This window comes from Scyliorhinus torazame, chromosome 9, assembly GCF_047496885.1.
Source record: "Scyliorhinus torazame isolate Kashiwa2021f chromosome 9, sScyTor2.1, whole genome shotgun sequence".
In the NCBI taxonomy this organism is placed as follows: domain Eukaryota; kingdom Metazoa; phylum Chordata; class Chondrichthyes; order Carcharhiniformes; family Scyliorhinidae; genus Scyliorhinus; species Scyliorhinus torazame.
The window spans coordinates 244,431,814-244,454,469 of NC_092715.1; the positions used below are offsets into that span (position 1 = coordinate 244,431,814).

General features: G+C 42.4%; 1 protein-coding gene across 2 annotated transcripts in view; it reads right to left on the reverse strand.

The window, feature by feature from the left end:
* Positions 1-22,656, reverse strand: part of ric1 (RIC1 homolog, RAB6A GEF complex partner 1) — a 210,029-nt gene that overhangs the window by 27,204 nt on the left and 160,169 nt on the right. For both annotated transcript variants that reach the window (XM_072517226.1, XM_072517227.1), the window contains 4 exons: positions 14,219-14,379; positions 10,398-10,536; positions 8,531-8,647; positions 7,631-8,359 (listed from right to left, as the gene is read on the reverse strand). In XM_072517226.1, the coding sequence (XP_072373327.1) occupies positions 7,631-8,359; positions 8,531-8,647; positions 10,398-10,536; positions 14,219-14,379 (1,146 nt within the window). The remainder of the gene's footprint in view (positions 1-7,630; positions 8,360-8,530; positions 8,648-10,397; positions 10,537-14,218; positions 14,380-22,656) is intronic.

Below are 22,656 nucleotides of genomic sequence, written 5' to 3' on the forward strand. Positions count from 1 at the left end.
GCAAACTTAGCACCAGTACCATCAGTTCCTTCTTCCAGATCATTAATGTATATTGTAAAAAGTTGTGGTCTCAACACAGACACCTGAGGCACACCACTAGTCACCGGCTGCCATCCTGAAAAAGACCCCTTTATCCCCACACTCTGCCTTCTGCCAGTCAGCCAATTCTCTATCCATGCCAGAATCTTACCCTTAAAACCATGGGCGTTTAACTTATTTAACGGTCTCCCATGCAGCACCTTGTCAAAGGCTAAATAATCTAAATCTAAATAAATTACGTCCACTGGTTCTCCTTTGTCTAACTTCCTAGTTACCTCCTCAAAGAACTCTAACAAATTTGTCAAACTCGACCTCCCTTTGACAAAGCCGTGCTGACTCAGTCCTATTTTACCATGTACTTCCAAGCACTTTGCGATCTCATCTTTAATAACAGACTCTAAAATCTTACCAATGACCAAAGTCAGGCTAACTGACCTATAATTTCCCGTCTTCTGCCTCCCTCCCGTCTTAAATAGTGGTGTTACATTAGCCACTTTTCAGTCCTCTGGGACCCTTCCTGCATCCAGTGATTCCTGAAAGATCATCACCAATGCCTCCACAATTTCCTCAGCTATCTCTTTCAGACCCTGGGGTGTAGTCCATCCGGTCCAGGTGACTTATCCACGTTCAGAACATTCTCCTTAGTAATGGTCACTGCCCTCACCTCTGCCCCCTGGTTCTCCTGGAGCTCTGGCATCCCACTGGTGTCTTCCACTGTGAAGACTGATGCAAAGTAACTATTCAGTTCGTCTGCCATTTCTTTGTTTCCCATTATTACTTCTCCAGCCACATTTTCCAGTGGTCCAATGTCTATTTTTGCCTCTCTCTTGCCTTTTATATATTGGAAAAACTCTTCCTATCTTCCTTTATATTACTACTAGTTTGCTCTCATACTTCATCTTCTCCCCACTTATTGCTTTTTTAATTGTCCTCTACTCACTTTTAAAGGCTTCCCACTAATCCTCGCCACTTTGCATGCTTTTTCTTTAGCTTTTATGCTGTCCTTGACATCCCTCGTCAGCCATGGATACCTTGTCCCCTCCTTAGCATGTTTCCCCCTCCTTGGGATGAATTTCTGTTGTGCCTCCCTAATAATCCCCCAAAAACCCTGCCATTGCTGTTCCACTGTCTTCCCTGCTAGGCTCCTTTTCCAATCAACTCTGGCCAGCTCCTCCCTCATGTCTTTGTAGTTACCCTTATTTAATTGTAATACTGTTACATCTGATTGCAGCTTCTTCCTCTCAAAGCGCAGGGTAAATTCTATCATATTGTGGTCACTGCTCCCTAAGGATTCCTTCACCTTAAGTTCCCTAATCAAGTCTGCCTGTTCTGCAAGGATCAGGTGATGGGACCACTGTTGTCACAGTTTACATTAATAAATTAAACTTTAGAATAAAATAAACAATTTCTAAATTTGCAGATGCCATCAAATTGAACAGCGGGTTTTTGCAGAGAGTCAAGACTGAAGATCTGCAAATAATAATAATCTGAATATTAATAATCTTACAGAATGGGCAAATGATTGGCAAATAATGCTCAACACAGTTAAATGTTAAGTAGTGCATCTTGTTAAGAAGAAAAGGGCAGTCACTTATTGGAAGGTGCAAATCTAATTGGGGTAGAGGAACAAATTGACGAGTACAAATACACCAATCGATAAAAGTTGTGCGACAGGTTAGCAATGCCACAAAAAAAAAAAAAGCACTAATCTTTTAGAGGGGCAGAATTGAAAAGTAGGGAAGTTATGCTAAACCTGTCTTTTCCTAGACCACATTTGGAGTACTGTGTGCAGTTTGTCACATCATAAAAAAGGATAGGGGCACTGCAAAGGGTGCAGAGAAGGTGTACGAGAATGATACCGCAAGTACATGCGTATATACCCATGGGTAGGGTGACCTCTTTTAATTTGATAAAAGAAAGGCTGAGGGATCATCTAATACAGGGGTTTAAAATTATGAAAGAGTTTGATAGAGTACAGAGAACATTTCCTCGTCTGGGGGAAGAAGAGCCTACCCAGTGGCCATGAATTTATGAAGTCACCAATAGGGGATTAAGAAGTTCTTTACCCCAAGGGTGATGAGAACGTGGAACTTCCTACCACAGGGAGCATTTGAAGTGAATAATGAGATGCATTTAAGGGGAAGCTACACAATCATACGAGAGAGAAGGGAATAGAGGGGTACAAGGGTAGATTTGGATGAGGAATGATGGGGGTGGGGGGGGAAGCTCGAGTGGAGCATATCCATCAGCATGGACATTAGACAGAGCATAGATCTGTGCCATAGATTCTGTGCAATCCTACATACTACAATTTGATTAACAACGATGGTACTTGTAATCAATAGGTTATTCAGGAGAGCACTAGTTAATTTCACTCGAATCAATACATTAGGAATGACGCTCAATTTTTTGAGGATTCCAAACTAAATAGTTTCTATGTTCCATGGCTCCAAATCTAAAACAATTTAAAAAAAAAATTTTCAATGAAATAAATCTGGCAAAATGTCAGCCAATACGAAAATCAAACACTCATTTTGAGACCTGCAACAGACATTTAGCACTTAAATGTTCAATGCACCCGAAAGGATATTTTTCCTTTATTTTAATCATGTTTGGGCAGCACGGTAGCACAAGTGGATAGCACTGTGGCTTCACAGCGCCAGGGTCCCAGGTTCGATTCCCTGCTGGGTCACTGTCTGTGCGGAGTCTGCACGTTCTCCCCATGTCTGCGTGGGTTTCCTCCGGGTGCTCCGGTTTCCTCCCACAGTCCAAAGACGTGCAGGTTAGGTGGATTGGGTATGAAAAATTGCCCTTAGTAACCAAAAAGGAGGAGCTATTGGGTTACGGGGATAGGGTGGAAGTGAGGGCTTAAGTGGATCGGTGCAAACTCGATGGGCCGAATGGCCTCCTTCTGCACTGTATGTTCTATGTTCTCTGACCTCACCAGGCCGTGTTTGGAAAAGCCAAATATAGATTGGATTTTTTTGCTCCCTAGTTTAATACCGAGGAAACCAACAGCAATCAAGACACCAGTGCAGAAGAAAGTGAATAATGATTTTCCACGTAATTTCATGAAGAAAAGTGGTTACGTGAATATCAGGTTATTAACCTTTGTAATGTTGGCAAAAAGCCACAATTGAATGGAAACCGGATTGCTAATATACACTGATGTAAAAGGGTTCACACAACAGTGTACTCATGTCATTTAAAAAAAATGTGTTTTTGGTATGTGGACATCGCTGGCTGGGCCAGCATTTGCTGCCCATCCCTAATTTCCCTTGAACTGAGTGGCTTGCTAGACCATTTCAGTGGGGGGCAGTTAAGAGTCAACCGCATCGCAGTGAGAGTCTGGAGTCACATGTAGGCCAGATCAGGCAAGGACAGCAGATTTCCTTCCCTAAAGGACATTAGTGAACCAGATGGGTTTTAATGACAATCGGCAATGGTTTCATGGTCATCATTAGACTTTTAATTCCAGGTTTTTACTGAATTCCAGTTTCACCATCTTCCATGGTGGGATTCGAACCCGTGATCCCAGAGGATTAACCTGCAGTGGGACTCTTATTTCACCTTCTAATAGGAGTCGGTAGTCCGGTTAGTTGAAGGTGTCAAAAATATGACTTTATTGCTAATTACTCACTTGAATAAGAACCAAATCAAAAAACCTAGCAACAAAACATCAAACAATACAGGCCAGGCACATGGTAAAAAGCATAAAAGAAAGAAATCACTTTAAACACAAGCAAACAGATAGATGACGCAAGAATTCAAGAGCTCAGGTATTCAAGAACAAAGAGCTTGGCCACAAGGTCCTACTTTTAAGGGAATTCTAATCCCTGGTTTAACCCCTCATTTACTTTCATTGGCTTCTAACTCTCATTCTCAGCTGAGACCTCCTGGTTTGTTCAAATAAATGTCTGTTACTTGGAGGATGATTGTTAATCAAACATTGGACTTTACTTAAGATCGACTGGCGCCTATCAAAACTAGCTCAGCATCTGCGTGCGCAGGAAAATTACTGGATATGTTTCCCATGCTTGCCATATTACACAGCTTGGCGAAGACCTTGCTGTAACTGATTAGTTGATTAGACCAAGAACAATACATTCTTAGTGCTGCATTCACTGGAATACAATGGTTAATTCATTATGTGAAACAATGACTGGATTCCCACAGCCAAGATACTCTTAATAAATATACCTCTCTTTTAGCTATATGCATTCAACTAGCCCCTATATAAATAAACTACGAATAAATCAATATTCCATTACCCTGGGTCTCTGGATTACTCATCCAGTGATAATAGACTACGTTATTGTCTCTCCTCATTACAACATATACATCACAGTGCCACACAACAAACTTTAAACAAAGGGCCTGTAAAACACTTAACAACTTAATGGTTTCAGTCTGGAAAACGTTTCATCCACAAAGCAAGGCAACTACCTTACCAACTGGAGAAAAAAAAAAGTACCTTAAGAGATAGTTTCTAAAAGTCAGAGTTTCTGCCAGATTGTTGCCAGAAGGTTTGTGTGCCACTCGACACACACACTTGCTAAGCATCACACCACTGGAGATTTAGCTTCTGAAGCAATATTCACAACAAAACAATCTCATTTTTCCCAAACGTACTCGAGCGCTAGCAGCTGGAGGTGAAAAGAGGCTACAAAATGCCACTGAAATAGTTACAAAGTGATTTTTATACCAACAAAATTGTTATTTGTAAATTGCTTGGTAAAATGGATTGAATAAATTGGGCCAAATTTGTTGCGTGGAGCATCTCACACCACTTCCAGACAGTTAGGCTTTTTCCTATTCTCTTCTGCTCAAGTTTACTTCGCTCTGTATATTGCTGGAAATGCAAACAGATAACAGTGCAACAAGCAACATTTGCTGCTTTGGTGAACAATGGGTTTGTGTATATCCTTATCCAATGAGATTAAAGGATTGAGAACTAAATCAGGAAAGGCACAGTGGTTGGATTCAATGTTAAATCAGAGACAGAACGAGAAATAAAGAGGAAAATATAGATTAGATTGAGAGACAAAAGTGACAAAAGCCGTCAATAACAAAAGCAGCACCTCGACCAAAACTGACTTGCGAACAAATCATTGCCGTTTCCCCTCAATGTAACACAAGGTTTTGTTCCCTTTGAAAATGTGGTATTCTTGCATCTGTCCTGATGAGGGCAGGATGAAAAGCTTTGACAACTTGTCTCTTTTCTCAGCAATACTCAACCAAGGGGCTAATTATCGAGCCATTTTAAATGGTACTTAAACTATTAAATTTCTGTGGCCAGTTTAATAGGCAATTAAGTGTGCAAATTGAACAATTTCATGAAACTCTTGGGGAAGTGAATGTCTTTGTGAAAACAGCAAGTTGCAGGCACATTCATGGGATATTCCTTCTTCACCACAAGTTGCTAGCCAATTTGCACATTAGTAACAGGCTATATTGTTCATTTTTTCAGCATTTCTATGCCAATACTTCAGTGTGGCAAGGCAGCAGTTAAATCAACAAATCCACACTTTTGTACTTCATTTAAACGTATTCGCAATTAACAATTAATTAACACTCATTCACTTAAACTGGAAAAAAGTTCACTGTAAAATACAGAAGTTATTTTTGCATGAAAATTTTATTCTGAAACGCTTTGTTTAAATCATTTGTTCATGTAAATCATTTATTCATGTAAATGAGCGTGATTGCATTTTATTTTGAAATAACAATCCGAGCAACACAAAAACTAATTTTAGGATAACAATCCGAATAAGACTTTAATATTTTAAAAATCTTATTGCATGCCAAAAATAGAAACAGTTGGAAATACTCAGGAGGTCAGACAGCTTCAGGTCAATAATGACAATTCATCAGAATTCACTTAGATTGTTCTGATGAAGAGACATCCTCAACCCGAGATGTTCCTTTCCACAGATGCTGCCTGACCTGCTGAGTATTTTAAGGAAGTACAAAGAAAGCGAGAGCACAGGAACAGGCCCTTCGGCCCTCCAAGCTTGTGCCGATCATGATGCATTAACTAAAAAACATTCCTTCTGCCCATACTCGGTCCATATCCCTCTATTTCCTCCATATTCATGTACCCATCCAGATGCCTCTTAAATGTTGCTCACGTGCCTGCTTCCACCACATCCTCTGGCAGCACGTTCCGGGCACCCAACACTCTTATGCGTGAAAAACGTACCCCGCACATCTTCTTTAAATCTTCCCCTCTCACCTTGAACCTGTGCTCCCTTGTACTTGACACTTCCACCCGTGGAAAAGCCTCTGCCTATCCACCCTGACTATGCATGTTTTGTTTATATTTCTAATACCTGCAATATTTAGCTTCTGCTCTGATTACTTGCACTTCGCTCTGCACTTAGCTCTGATGCTCTCATAGCAATAGTGCAAGATGCACACTAAAATAGCCACTCACATTGAAATGCTTCTCACTCCGCCAGCGTTTGCTAACTTAATCTCTGAACAGGTACAGACCTAAATCATTTATAGCCCAGAAATGACCAGGAGTGCCAAAGGGTGGTTAATAAAGAGAGAAGAACTGCCCTTAAAAAATGTATTAAACCATCTGTGCAGCAATGCACATTATTCATAATCAAATAGGGGACACAGGACACCACCAAGTTGGGGCAATAATACGGAAGAGGACTGCCACAAGACAAGAATAAACCTGCAGAATGGCAAATAAATATCCGTAAAGATAAGTGCACGGTTTGGCAAGCAAAGTAAGAAGGTCGCGCATTCTTTGGAAAATGAGAAAATAAACTGAATCGAAAGAGCGTTTAATATAAACTGAATAGAGCAGTAAAGGGATCTGGTTGTTCAAAAGCACAAATCGCCACACATAACGACCCACATTAATAGAACATAGAACAATACAGCGCAGTACAGGCCCTTCGGCCCACGATGTTGCACCGAAACAAAAGCCATCTAACCTACACTATGCCATTATCATCCATATATAGACCATTAAAAAAAGCTAAGCCAAGCCCACAGGTTTATTTCTAAATGGATGCCAACTGAAAGATAGAGGTGTTATGTTACATTTGGGGCATGTAGCATTGTTATGTTAGTTAAGGACCTAGTAATCGAAAGGCATGGAATAATGACCCAGAGGCATATTCAAATCACAAGGCAGCTTAGAAATCTATATACAATTTGTTAAATAAAACTGGAATAAAAAAAACCAATATCATCAATGTTGACCACATTAAAAAAAAACATCGGCTTCATTAATATCCATAAGGGAAGAAAAATTGCCATCCTTACTCGGTCGGGCATCTGCAATGGGTATGACCCAACTATGGGTGCGGCTCAGCAAGCCATTCAGTTGGGGTTCAAGAAGGCAGTTCACTGCCACCTACTCAACGGCAATTAGAGATGAGCAATAAAATTGCAACTTGTACAAATGCATGACTTTTTAATCTTCCCCTAACTTGTGCGTTGCTACCTGTTCAATGTTTTAATTAGAGCACACCTCACAGCAGAATTCCACTGCAACCTAAAACAAATGCTTTGAAGGGTGCTTTTCTCTGAAGATTATTTTACGATTTGGAGCCCGTCTGTTTCTTACCTGTAGGATGATGAGGTAAGATGCAGCAGTGTCCAAGTCTTGTGCCAACAAACACTCTTCAAACAAATCTTTAGGATTGCCTACAGCAGCAAACAGGTAATTCCACAAGGCATATTCAGTCTTTCTAGCACAGTGAACTACAGTCTGCAGAAACAGAGGGAACTCGGTGATGAATTTTGCCACCGTTGGAAGCAGTGGGTCAGGAATAGGTTCCCGGGAGGTAGCTTCTTCTTCCAGTACTTCATGAAGCATCAGTTCCAGTACATGAGGGAAGTATGGTAATGTGGCACAGGACTGAGCTAGGAGCAGAGCCTGTTCACCAAGGTTTCTGACCAGGAGCTGGCGAAGAATGTGATGGAGGTAGATTTGGGAGGTCCTCTCAACAGTACAGAAAGGGAATAGGACTTCCAAAGGTTCTCTTTCATTGTTATGCACATATAAATTGTCATACAGGACAGTCTCGTTCACTGCACCAAGGACCAAGGCATCCTCAAACAAGACAGCCAGGGGATAGATATTGATCTGGAAGGGCAACATAATCCGCCTAGAAAGGAATGAATGTGGTTTGCGATTGTCTCTCGGAAAAAGTGGGAGCCAGACTTTCATTCCTGCTTCTCCACAACTAAGCCAGAGAGCCTCCAGCAAATGACGCTTCTGTTTGTTGGTTCGGCAGGTAGTCCATACATTTTCAACACACTGCGCAAGTACCACTGGAGCACAGAACGGGAGCTAAGTGACAAAACAAAATTCTTGTCAAGAGGTGAACTAAAATCAGGCAGCATCAATTGATAGGTTAAGCAATATCTATACCAACGATATTTCAGAATATTTTAAAAACATTCGTATAACTAATTTTTTTCTAGCAATCTGCTTGGAAATTATTCTGGTGCATTTGCTTACCAGCTTCTTTTGTTTGGAAATGCTGTCCTTCTCTCGTACCTGAGGACCTGATCGATCCCTTTGGAGCATGATAAGCTGGCCTGCCAAATTAAGCATTATGCTCTCTGCAGCACAGGCCTGAAAAGCAATTGGTAAGAATCACTCAATAACTGTGACAGACTTGTAATACAGGCACTGCAATCAATTCAAAATCACACTGAAGATAAAATGCTACTATTGATCACTAGTTATCATTCTCATGCATGTCAAATAGTCAGAGACAATTTGAAGTACATAACCAACTGCGATGGAATCAATACAATCCCAAATAATGCAGAGAAGGACAAGTTATACATTGGCAGCACTGTCTTTATTTGCACCATTTTTGATTGAATAGTTAATAGGACCTCATTCCCAAGCCAGTGATTCGAAGAAGATCAATGTACAGAATTCCCACACAATCCCAGCTAGAAAGAAGTGTCGCTGCACAGTTAGTAGCATCTCAGACATTCTTCATTAATTTTTGTATGATTTATAACTGCTGGATAGTTTCACTGTGGGAACAAGATGGGGTGGCGGAGGAAAACCTTTACAAATCATTGCTCTTAGATGACCATCACTGAACAGTTCTAAAGCAGGAAACAGGGAATAGGTAACCCTGAGCCACTCGGAAGCATACTGAAAGCTCCTTCTTGTTGGGTGGGGTTACGGGGATAGGGTAGAGGTGTTGACCTTGGGTAGGGTGCTCTTTCCAAGAGCCGGTGCAGACTCGATGGGCCGAATGGCCTCCTTCTGCACTGTAAATTCTATGATAATCTATGATTACTCTGGGACAAAGGTTCGGCACAACATCATGGGCCGAAGGGCCTGTTCTGTGCTGTATTTTTCTATGTTCTATTACTCTCAAAATTACAATTACAGGGCCAGTCAGTAATTATCCAGTTTTCTAAAAGAGCATCAAGTTCAAGGGGTCCTGGGGTCCTTTCACATGCTACTTTAAATTAATAGAAGGAAAATGTTTAACATTGGTCTATTTAACATTCATATTATTTACTTTCTCATTTAATAAAAACTTATGGTACATAACTTTTGTTTTGCGTATATAACAAAATCTCAATTATATGTGCATCACATCCAGTTGTTTCATTATCAAAATTGTTGGAGGAGAGAGGATCTGGAGAGTCAACATGGCCCCATCAGAAACTGCTGATTTGCAGCATTGCAGCTCTCCAATGCATTCAAGTCCAACTTTATTGCTGGATGCGGCACAGACTTTAGGGAGTAGACAAGATCCTTCGCTCAATGCCAATTACGAGTCAAGCTACAGGAGTGAGTGTCAAAGACAGTATATAATTACCTCCAGCAACTCAGTACTGATCTTCGAGGAGCTGCCAACTTTAGGAATCAACACATAGCTACATATTTAAGTGTTGGAGGTGCAGGAAAAAGTTGTAGGTTGCAAATCACTTGACTGATCAGCTGATGTGAAAGCACTAAATTTCCTGAGGGGTATAAATGAGTTTGATGCCAAGGAGCTGGTTACAGTCTGGAAGGACTGTTTGGTAAAACGTGCTCTCTATCAATTTCTATTATCCATTAGGGAGATCTTCTCACACATTTAGTAACATAGAAAACACAATTAATTTTGGAGCTTTTAAAGATACAGCATGTCATATTTCAAAGGCAAGTGAATCAATCCCAATATTAGAAACCCAAATGGCTTAGCAGAAATATTTTTTTAAAAAGAAAATCCTAACCGTAGACATCTTAGTCTGCCCTGTGCAATTCTGGTAGAACTTTATGAATTAAATTGCTGGCTGTAAAACTCATCTGAATAAATGACCATACAAAATATTGGCATCAGAATTGCATACATTTCAACTGGTACCTGCTGTGGCATTTTGAAGGTGATACCCGTCTCTGTTCTCACAGAGGTCAAAGTTACTGATATCACGAGTGAAGGATGTGGGATGTAACGTGACATGGATACCTCCTGCAGGACCTGAACATTGGCAGTGGGGTTAGGGCTAAATTTAAGAAAAGAAAACATTAAAAATCAGATAAAAAACAACCAGTGTAAATTTTCTCAACTTAAGTCATACTTCTGAATGGATTGCTTTTTCCTAAATACTCTATGAAAGGAGCAAATCCAAGTTTTTTTAAAAAAGCTTTGCTTTTTAAAATATAAGTTAGTATCAGATATGATATATGTTTTCACCTCACCAATGCAAACTTCACGCAGCTTAAAGTGTACAAGCACTTCTCGGACTATAAGCTGCAGAAACAGTTTCAAGAGAATTTGCTGAATCAAACAACATTCAGCTGAGTTTAATTTGCCAACAGGAAACTAGCCAAGAATGGTGTTCTAACCTTAAAGGTTCTCTACCCCCTCAAGAAAACACATACTTCGAGCTTATTATTCTTTTCCATTTAAAAAACAGGAATGCCTAATCTTCAAACTACTAGTCCATGCAGGGGTAGAGAACAGTATGATCTCAGCTCATCCATTATGTTAGACTTTAAGACATAGGAGCAGAATTAGGCCACTGGGTCCATTGAGTCTGCTCCACCATTCAATCATGGCTGATATTTCTCTCAACCCCATTCTCCTCCTCATAACCCCTGATCCTTTAGTTAATCAAGAACATATCTATCTTAAAGACCATCAAAGATTTGGCCTCCAGAGCCTTCTGCAGCAAAGAACATAGAACGTTACAGCGCAGTACAGGCCCTTCGGCCCTCGATGTTGCGCCGACCTGTGAAACCACTCTAAAGCCCATCTACACTATAGAACATAACAGCGCCACCCTCTGGCTGAAGAAATTCCTCCGCTTCTCTGTTTTAAAGAATCGTCCCTTCAGTCGGAGGTTGTCCCCTCTGGTTCTAGTTTTTCCTCCCAGTGGCAATGTCCTCTCCACGTCCACTCTATCCAGGCCTCACAATATCCTGCAAGTTTCAATAAGATTCCCCCCTCATTCTTCTAAACAAGTACAGACACAGAATACTCAACCGCTACTCATATGACAAGTTCTTCATTCCAGAGATCATTCTTGTGAACCTCCTCTGAACCCTTTCCAAGGCCTGCACATCCTTCCTTAGATACGGGGCCCCAAACTGTTTACAATACTGCAAATGGGGTCTGACCAGAGCCTTATTACAGCCTCAGAAGTACATCCCTGCTCTTGTATTCCAGCCCGCTCGACATGAATGCTAACATTGCATTTGTCTTCCTAACTGCCAACTAAACTTGCATGTTAACCGTGACAATCTTGACAAGGACTCCCAAGTCCCTTTGTGCTTCGGATTTCCTAAGCATTTTCCCATTTAGAAAACCAGTCTATGCCTCCATTTCTCCTTCCAAAGTGCATAACCTCACACTTTTCCACATTGCATTCCATCTGCCACTACTTTGCTCATTCTCCTAGCCTGTCCAAGTCCTTCTGCAGCCCCCCTGCTTCCACAATACTACCTGCCCCTCTACCTGTTGTAGACATCTAGCAATGCACAAGTTATTTGAGCGAGATATCCAAGAACAGGTTTGTTTTTTTTCATTTACTGCCAGGCCAATATGCTTCTACACAGACTGCAAACTAGCACCCATCCAATTTCAATTGGACTATCAGGAGGAGGACGGGCAAAGATGAGAACATTTAATTAAAAAGTAGAAGGAAATTCTTAAATGTTGCTAATGCAATATCTACATTTCTGGAAACTAAGAAAAGATGGTCTCTTATTCCTCTCAGAAGTACAAATACGGGCTGGAGAAGAAGGAGAGCACGTTTTTTCTTCTTTGCTTGTGGCCATGGACTGTTATATGTTCCAATGACTGGCTGTGTCTCAATTGGTTTACTTGTATATAATCCTTTGTCCCATCAATTCATGATATACATGCTTACGCATCTGCATACCGTGTATCATGCCATTTTGATTAAGTTACTTTAATTCATTAGCAATTTGTAAATTGTAGGCATACTCCACTTGGATTTTATTTTTCATCCATAAACCACAGGACATGTCTCATTCACTGGCGCAACTGCGGTTTTTGCCAGTTACATGTTGATGCAAGTTACTGGTGGGATGTAAACACTTGTTTAAAATTGAATTATTACTGTATAAACTGCACTAAGTGCAAAATCTTTCTCTTGCTACTCCCCTGGCTCATGTGGCACTTGAAAGCAGATGAGTGATCCTCTCAGGGACCTCCAGTAAAAAGCACTCTTAGGTGGCCTGTAACTTCCTCGGAGTGGCAATCAGTGATGATTGCCATTCCATACTAACTTATCAGCATTTAAAACAGAAAGCGTCCACCTTGCCAGACCTTCCTGACTCAGGCTGGGTGTGACTCAGGAAGCAAAGTGCATCCCTAACTCCAGCGACGTATTACAGAATCCCTACAGTGCAGAAGGGGGTCATTCGGCCCATTGAAGCTGCACCAACCTTCTGAAAAATCACCCGACCTGAGCCCACATTCCCACCCTATGCCCGTAACCCCATTGAACCATTGGAAACAAAGGGGCAATTTAACACAGGCCATTCCACCTAACATGCACATCTTTGGACTTTGGGAGGAAACCCATGCAGGCGTAGGGAGAACGTACAAACTCCACATAAAGTCACCTAAAGGCCGGAATTGAACCCAGGTGCCTGGCGGTGTGAGGCAGCAGTGCTAACTCATGCGCTGCCCTTATGTAAAAGGAGCAAAGCAATGGAGGACACATCCCTTTTTACAGCACTAGGTGGTAAAACAGGTGAGTTTAAAGGTCCCATCAAAAGGGGTAATTTCTTCGGAAAGTGAATGGGATGTGGAGGTGGGGTGGGGGTAAAGGCTGTGCACATCAGGGCAGGCTGGTGGGAAGTGTCAGACATCAGGGGGTTACTGTCAGTAGTGTAGCAAGTGGGGATGTTCGGTTGGGCCTAATTGAAGCATGCTGGTTGGCGGGGATGGGATCTTCTGTGTGGGGCTCAGTCTGGGTCTTTAAAAATAGTTACTCTGCTGAGTGCAAAACTGACAGAACCATCCGAAGTCAGCGATTTAAATCATTTTATCAGATGGTTCCCAGCCCAGCCCTATTGTCCAGGGGAAGTTAGCCCTTCTGGACAATCGTCGGGTAAACTCTTACCCTGGAACTTTCAAGAGGGATTCCCCAGCGCATCTATAGGGCACCCACTAGATCCAACGCTGGGGAGCCAGGAAGCTACGGACCAATGTGTAACAATAGAGTGTCCCTTTTTTGAGCATTTTGATGCACTATGGATGAAAAAAGCCACTTTTACAATCTACATCGCTTCAAAACATGTTTATTTCAGTACCAATAAATATAAATGTCTATTGCTCATTATAAAGACTGACATGAGCAAGTACTATTCTGGGAGGAGGAGGGGAGGTGCCTTCAATCTTTCATTGAATAGAGATGAAAGTTTATTGACTAATCAAATTAATACTGTAAAGATGTTTACAATTCAGTTCAATTAGATTCTTTTCTGTTTACACATTGTGTAATTTTACAATAAATTATGCATAGGTTAAAAGCAGGGAATTATAAGTTGGCAATGGCGAATGCCTGGTGATGTGACAACAGTAATTGCTCTAACAGAGATATGCCCTAACCACAAAACCAATGTTTCAAAGGTCATGCTTTAATCTACTTCCCCATGGAGATTAGCACTAAACAGGAGCAGAAACCTGGGAGAAAAAAGCTGGCTACTCACCCGTCATCTTTCCGATCAATGCTGTATAAACAGATAGAGCAGTCTACTCTGAACAATATTACCATGTCCCTGAAGACATTTATTAACAAAGTCTCCGATTGCACCTTGGTAATATGAGCAAAAACATTGTCCAGGTTGGATGACCGGAGATAAAGTCTCAGCTGGTTTGGAAGAAGAAAGCGGGATTAAAAATTACAACACAATTTCAATACGAAATGTGAACATTAATTCTAACAAGAATGACTTTTGTACAAAGGATAGTTTCAACAATTAAAAAGTGGCTAACTCCTCATCTCCCACATCCAAATCAGTATGTCAAGGCAGGCATATGCATTTGTAAAGCTTGCAAACTTTGAAAATTGAGCAAAAAGTTACTTTTTGTACAAATAAGTAGAACGGCAGACTTACTCCTACCAGGCCTTTAAATTGTTACATCATTTCTAATTCAGATTACAAACAGCAATGATTAGATTTGTTCAAGATTCCCAGGAAAAAGATTCCTCCCCCCCCCCCACTTCGCTCCTTTGGGTGGACATTCTTCACTTAGCTCCTCTTGCTGGTCACTCATACCAGGCAAGTGGTAGAACTATATACTGAATGCGCTTTGTTGAAAATTTAGATGTCATTATGGAGGTGACAACCCTGTTGTAATTCAAAGTGGAAGACAGGAAACAGGTTATATTGACTGATTTGTAGATTAGTTAGGATAAAAAGTTACTACAAGTACAAATTTGATTATCAGCTGTCAAGGGTTTGGTGAAGCGGAGGACCAGACAGCACGTCACTAATTGTTCGTTAGCATTCTACCCAATCCCTGTAGAGATTGTGCCATCGATTATAGGCGATTGCTAGCATCACCTTCAAAGGCATTTGGATTTTGCAAGACTGGAATTCTCCAGTAATCTTCACCTTTGGCATTAGTTCTGACAGACCTGTGGCTTAGCTGAAAGCTGCAGGAAACATGCTGTCAATGTATTTAATGAATGGCATGACACTTGCAAGTTCCCAGGAACTAAGGGACCTTGACGTGTTTGTCCATAGATCTCAGAAGGCAGAAGGGCAGATTAATAGGGTGGTGGTGAAAGAGGCATATGGGACACTTGCCTTTATCAATTGAAGCATAATTACATAAGCAGGGAGGTCATGTTGGAACTGTATAGAACTTTGGTGAGGCCACAGCTGGAATAGTCTGCGCAATTCTGACCACCTATTATAGGAAGGATATGATTGCAATGGAGGAGTGCAAGAGGCGATTCACCAGGATGTTGCCTGGGATGGGATATTTAAGTTACGAAGAGAGGTTCGATAGGCTTGGGTTGTTAATGCTGGAGCAGAGAAGACTGCTGCCTGACCGAGGTGTACAGGATTATGAGGATGGACAGGGAGCAGCTGTTCAGTTACGAGCGGACACGGTTCAAAGTGAGGGACAGGAGGTTTGGGGTGGGGGGGGGGGGGGTGAGATTTGAGGAAAAACCTTTTTACCCAGAGGGTGACGACTGCCTTGGACGGGGGTAGAAACGGGTTGCCTCACATCCTTTAAAAAGTACCTGGATGAGCACGTGGCACATCATAACATTCAAGGCTATGGGCCAAGTGCTGGCAAATGGGGATAGGTAGGCAGGTCAGGTGTTTATCATTGGTGCAGACCCGATGGTCTGAAGGGCCTCTTCTGCACTGTATGATTCTGAGATTCAATGTGGGCACAGCAAGCTCAAACAAACAACAATGTGGGTATAACAAGATCATTTGTTTTTTGTTCAGTGATGTGGGTTGAAGCACATGTAGATTGAAGTTGGTTGGTCAGGAGGTCAGGGATAGTTCCGCTGTTCTCTTTCCAAACTGTGCCAAGGATCTACCTGAGAGAGCAGCGAGGTCATTGGTTTAACATTTCACATGAAAGTCTCAAAGGAGACACCATTTCCCATTATGGATTTCAGAGAACAAAAGAGTACACAGATACTAACTGTAGAAGGGACTTTAGTTGACGGTTTAGTTGCCTTAATACCCTGTATTTATTTTAACCAGCTGCTTGCCTATATTTCATGGAAATAGGCACTTGGCAAAGCATGATGGATATTTAGCCTTATTTCAGTCAAAGGTTCTGTATGAACTAGTCAGACGGTCATACAATGTAAACAAGCATACAGCTGCACATTGTTTTGTTGACAGCATACAATTATTATTTTTCTTAGGCAAGGAACCCAAGGCCAGTTATTAAAATCTAACTCCGGCCTGCTCGGTTTCCTGTCTCTTGCTAATCTAAAGAATGCTTTCTGTCCTAGATATTGCTTACTGTATCATATAAATTGCTTGCCTTTACCTCTGTAAAGCAGGGACAATTGGAATGGCTGTGGTCTCTCCAACCCCCCCCACGATCTTCATGTTTAATTAAAGGACCTTTGACGAAAACCCAAAGTGCTGACTTATAATTTCTTCGACAAATTGGCGTAGTCGTGCAGTTTCCCTAATTTAACAGGAAGTGAACCCCGAAACGAATCTCTAAACAGGACTCTCTCAGCTGAAAGGGAGAGAGCACTAGCGCGATCCCAGCTGAAAGGGCCGGGGGGGGGGTTGTCTGCCGCTCGGCAGCCTTAATTACTGGCGAGTGACTCATGCTTGGAGACTTATCTTAATTAATAAATTAATGATAGCTGCATGAGAAGAACAAAGGTGCCTCAGAGACCAAAAAAAACCAAACTGAACAATCAACAGGCTTCGGGATTCGCAAAAGGACTAATACCGGTGAGCGTCCTTGTAGTATTTGTTAATAATTTCCCTCGGTCCTTGTTGTTATATGTATATGCTCTAAAGTATTTTTCAGAAGCCATGACTGGCGATAAACTCGGACGCCCCCTTACAGGTCCTCCCGAAGCATCGGTAAAGACATTTGGAGTGAGAAAGAAGGTGAACTCCTTAAAGAAGAGAGATAAGGGAGTCAAAATGAGTAAGAAAATGAAAATAAACAATCGTAAAGCAACGGAATGAGGTAGGAAAACCTATATGTCCTGCATAGGAATCTAATGAAGCTAAACCCCTCTCAAAACAAAAAGAAAAACAGGGGAGTAAAAGTAAATGGAAGATTAAGGTAAAAGCGTAACAGATGGGTTCCTATCTAAAGGGAATTCAGATTTGTCTGTAGCCGTGAGATAAGGTTAACGGTTAACTGTGATATTTGTGAGCTGTGAGAATCTGTGTGCTTTGTTTAGTCAAAGCATGAAGTGCTAAGTGGGTTGTATTTTTTATCGTCTGTCATTGTGAGTCCAAGATTATAACTTAAGAGATTTGTGTTGAGATTTCTCTAATGCACTGAAACATTGGAAATTAAAATCAGTTTAAAAGAAAGAAAGTGCCTTTATGAATAAAAGTAATTGAATATGAATAAGTTTTTAGATTACGGTAAAAGACGTAAATGGCATAATTCCTAGTTCTCCGCCCCCTTAGGTTCTGCAGCAAACATTAACCCTGACAGTACCACTGCTAAAAAAAAAAAAAAAAAAAATGTTTTTAAACTGCAGGAAGTCTTACAAAAGGTTAATGACCTTTGGGCACAACTATTAAAACACCTGATAGAGTCCAGACGAGAAAATATAGTGACCCATTGCACGGCTTGGTATGCTTGTGAGGATGAGCAGGCATATAATTTACAAGCGCAATGTCACTTAGGAAAGCAGATAACATTGCATGTCACCCCATTTTTATTTTTTGGTGTTGTGGGTTAGGAATGCTAGTACAGTTGACCCATAGTCAGAGGGACCTCTTTAGGATGGGTTTAACTTCAGAATCCCATTTAACATTGGCCGTAAGACATCCCGCTAAGGCAAAGCAATTAGGAGAATTGATGAATGAGGCCAGAAAAAAAAAAGTAATACATCAGATTGATGTTGTAGTAGACGGACAAAATTGCCGTTTTATGGCAAACAGGAGGGCAGAGTGACTGGAAAGAGGAACAATGGCCTTCTATGTTTACTCCCTTCAGTCCTGGCCCAGGTACCAACACATCTATGGGCCCAGCATGAAAACCATGTTGGAAAGGTACATTCTGCCCCACCGCATAGGGTGCAGTTACAAAAGAACGTTGCCCTGCCCTGCCTGAAACAATACAGGTTGGCACAAGAAGCAGAGAAAGGGATAGAGGGAGTGATCAATGCACTATTACAGCAAGGGGTACTGAAGAGGACACAAAGCCCCTGTAACACCCCTATACTCCTCATTCCAAAAGTAGGAAGACCCAACGAGTGGCGATTTGTGCAAGATCTCAAGAGCCGTCAATAAAATTGCTAATCCTATTGCTCCATTGGTGCCGGACACAAATGTCATTTTGTCTTCGATAACACCAACAGCAGACACTTTCTCGGTCATAGATTAATGCTCAGCCTTTTTCTCCATACCATTGCACCCGGACAGTCAATATCTATTTGCTTTTACATATCGGAAAAAACAGTACACATGGACGCGCCTCCCGCAGGGCTACACAGAAAGCCCGGCAGTATATGCGGCGGCGGTTGAGAGAGACTTGGATGTGTTCCAGTTGCCGTCCAGCTCAACGCTGTTACAATATGCGGACAATTTATTATTAGCCTCAGAGGGGGGTCTAACTTGCCAACAGGATACCCTTTTGTTATTGTCACATCTGGCAGAAAGAGGGCAGAGGGCCTCACTGGGCAAGCTGCAATTCTGTCAGGACAGTTCAGTATTTGGGATTTCAGCTGCAGCAAGGACAGCGGATGTTTGGGTCTGAAAGCATACAGGCTGTAGCAAGGATTCCAACTCCGCGCACGGAAAAGGAGACCCTTACCTTCCTCGGCATGGTGGACTATTGCAGGCAGTGGGTACCGGACTATAGAGAGATGGACGCAGTGCTGCGCAAGGCTACCCTACAGGACGCCCCTTCGGTTGTTACCTAGACCCCGGAGAGGGAGCAAGCATTTCGTAACTTGAAACAAGCCATTAGCACCCCTGCCTTGGGACTTCCTAATTTCACCAAGCCCTTTACTCTTAATGTGAATGAAGCAGGGGGATTTGCAAAGGGGGCCCTGGTACAAGAGCATGGAGGAGGGAAAAGACCCCTTGCCTATTACTCGGTCGCCCTATGTGCAGTGGTAAGGGGTATGCCAAGTTGCTTAAGTGCAGTAACAGCCACGCCGTCTATAGTAGAAAAATCAGTGCCCCTTATACTCGACCACCCGTGTACGGTATTGGTTCCTCACTCTGTTTTGCTCCTGCTTAATTCATCAGCAACGCAGCATTTTTCTGCGGCTCGACGCACTGGGTACGAGGTAATCCTTCTCTCTAAGACTAACTTTGTCTACAAGCGAGCACCGGCTATCAACCCTGCTACACTCTTACCCGCGCCCTCGGAAGAACAACATCTGTTTCATCATGACTGTACAATTGGTTGAAGCCACCACAACCCCTCGCCCTGATTTATTGAGTCACCCACTTGAAAATCCAGACATCATTTTTTTTACTGATGGGTCCGCGAACCGACCAAATGATACAACCCTCCTGGCCGGCTATGCAATAGTAACTCCATTCGAGATAGTGGAAGCTTTTGCTCTGCCTTCGGGAACGTCTGCACAAGCGGCTGAATTATTCGCGCTTACTCGGGCATGTATTCTAGCGAAAAGTAAGACAGTCAACATTTACACTGATTCTCGATACACTTTTGGGGTGGTACACGATTTTGGCCAATTATGGAAAAATAGGGGTTTCATAACTTCCTCCGGCCACCCTATTAAACATGCTAAATTGGTTTAATCTTACTAGATGCTGTCCAGCTGCCGAGCAAGATAGCCGTTTTAAAGTGCTAAGCGCATACTACTGCAGACAATGAAGTCCCCTGTGGTAATAGATTTGCGGATAACATAGCCAAACAAATGGCTCTCAAACAGCAGCTTCAACTGCAAGCTGCTGTAATAGAACTTCCGTCCACCATAACAGAACCAAAGTTAAAGCAGGGACAGGAGCAAGCCACCCTACAGGAGCATCGCTCCTGGCTCAAAGCCGGTTGCTACCAAAACAGCCATCAGATCTGGGTCCACCCCGATGCCCCAGAAATCTGTTTTTGCCACTATGCCGCCTTGCCCATGGACAGGCTCACGTCGGCAAAGGAGGGATGACACATGCAATATGTCAACAACGGTATGCTCCAGGTAATACGGTAACAATTGAAAAAGTAGCCCATACATGTATAATTTGTCAGAGGAATAATCGGGGCAAAACACCCGCCGCCGTCTTTGATCATCTCCCACAGCCTGAGATGCCTTTTGAAAATTTGCAGATTGATTTTGTACACATGCCGACGGCCAAGGGATTTAAATACATGCTGGTGATAGTGGACATGTTTTCACGGTGGGTTGAGGCTTTTCCGACCAAAAGAGACGATGCTAGAACAGTGGAAAATATTCTATTGAAGGAAATAATACCTAGGTTTGGAATACCGATGGGTATTAACAGTGACAGGGAACTCATTTCACTAGCAAACTGACCAAAGCCCAAACAGAAGCTATGGGATTTGATTGGAAATTGCATATCCCATATCAGCCGCAATCCTCAGGAATGGTGGAACGGGTGAATGGAACAATTAAAACTGCAGTTACAAAAGTGTGTCAACAAAATGGGCTGCTATGGCCAGATGCCATACCCATAGTAATGCATGCCCTGAGAAATCAGAAAAATCGCAATACTGGCTTAACCTCGTATGAGATATTAATGGGATGTCCCATGACAACTGGAACAAAACCCCCAATGACCCCAGCGGCAGTAGCCTTAATATGGGCAGATGAGGCATCACTAAAATATGCCCAGGCTATGTGCGAGACCGCTGGAAAAATACATGCAAAGGTGCGATGGCTCAGATGCATCCAAAAGAGGGAAATACACACCCTTTAAACCTGGAGATCAAGAATATGTGAAAGCATTAAACAAAGATTCTTTTTCTCCTAGGTGGAAAGGACCCTACCAAGTGCTGCTAACAGCCCGAACAGCCTTTAAAGTCAAAGAAAAAACAGATTGGATCCACGCAACTCGTGTAAACTACATCATACGGAGCTTTGAGAGTACCAGCGAACGCTGCCTCGAAGAGAATGACGACGTTGATGTTTTTATATTATCATATTAATCCAACATTATGTAGAGGGTAAACTGAACACTACCACCTTGATATAGATGTCCCACTCAAACGCAGAGAGGGTAAATAAATCCAGTTGTTGGCTTTGTACACAAATTCCCAGATGCTCGGGGGAGGGCATCCCTACGCGGCCCAACCCATTCACCAGTAACGAGAAAGCAGAGTGGGCCCTAAGACGGAATAATACAGGGCATGGGGAAGATACACAGGATATGTTAGATTGGAGATCAGCTGGATACGATATGAATAGGTTTAAAGGATGGTGGTGGCCTAGATTTAATGTGACACGCCAGCCGCCCTGTTTGATCCTTCCCAATTATACTGGAGTCCCAAAAGGTAGCATACGCTTTAAAACATAAAACATATGGGATCTACCGAATTGGGACGAGTCAGTGCGACCAGACCTTGAATTGGCAACCCCCTATGCCCCGTCTTACAGTTAAAGGGCTATTCATCTTTGACTGGTCTGCGGTTGAAAATTGTACTAGTGGAGGCCCCTGGGGAGGGGATCCGATCAGACTAATGATGACTGATAGTAAGGAAACCTGACCGCATATAACAGCACGTATTTTATCTGTGGACGCATGGTTACCAGAGAATTGGGAGGGCTCCTGCTATTTGGGATATGTAGTCCCTTATGTAAATCACGTCCAGTAACTGCAGGACCATCCCCACCACAGGACGACACGAAGTGTTATGACATGGACACAAATGTTGGGAATCATGATACCACCATTAGGAAAAGCCACTGATGCATACGAACTACGCGAATTACGCGACATCCTTGAGCAGGTAGCTAATGACACTGCAGAAGCTGTTAACCAAATAGAAACTGAGATGGTTGCTATAAGAGCGGTTGCCCTGCAGAATAGGATGGCCCTTGATTTCTTGTTAGCTGATAAGGGAGGTACTTGTGCCCTGATTGGCAGTGACTGCTGCACATACATCCCTGATAAATCAGAAAATTGATAACCTGGTTGATCACATTCGTAGAGAGGTAGCACGGTTGCATGCGGATGGGGGATGGGACTTCGGCTTTGGGTGGTTGGGAACATTAGGACAGAGGATTGTGATTTGGATTATAATCATCGTTGTATAATCCTGATTGTCGTATGGTTACTGTTGAAATGTTGCTCGGGATGTTGTCAGGGCATGGGGGCGAGTATGTCAGCATTGCCTCCATGTCCCAGCAATCAGGTGCCTGTCATACGTCCATTCCCCTTACATTATAGCTCACCCTTTGCTGCTGAGGACACTGTAATGTACTAACAATGTGTTGATCATAAGATCAACAAGGAGGGAATTGTAG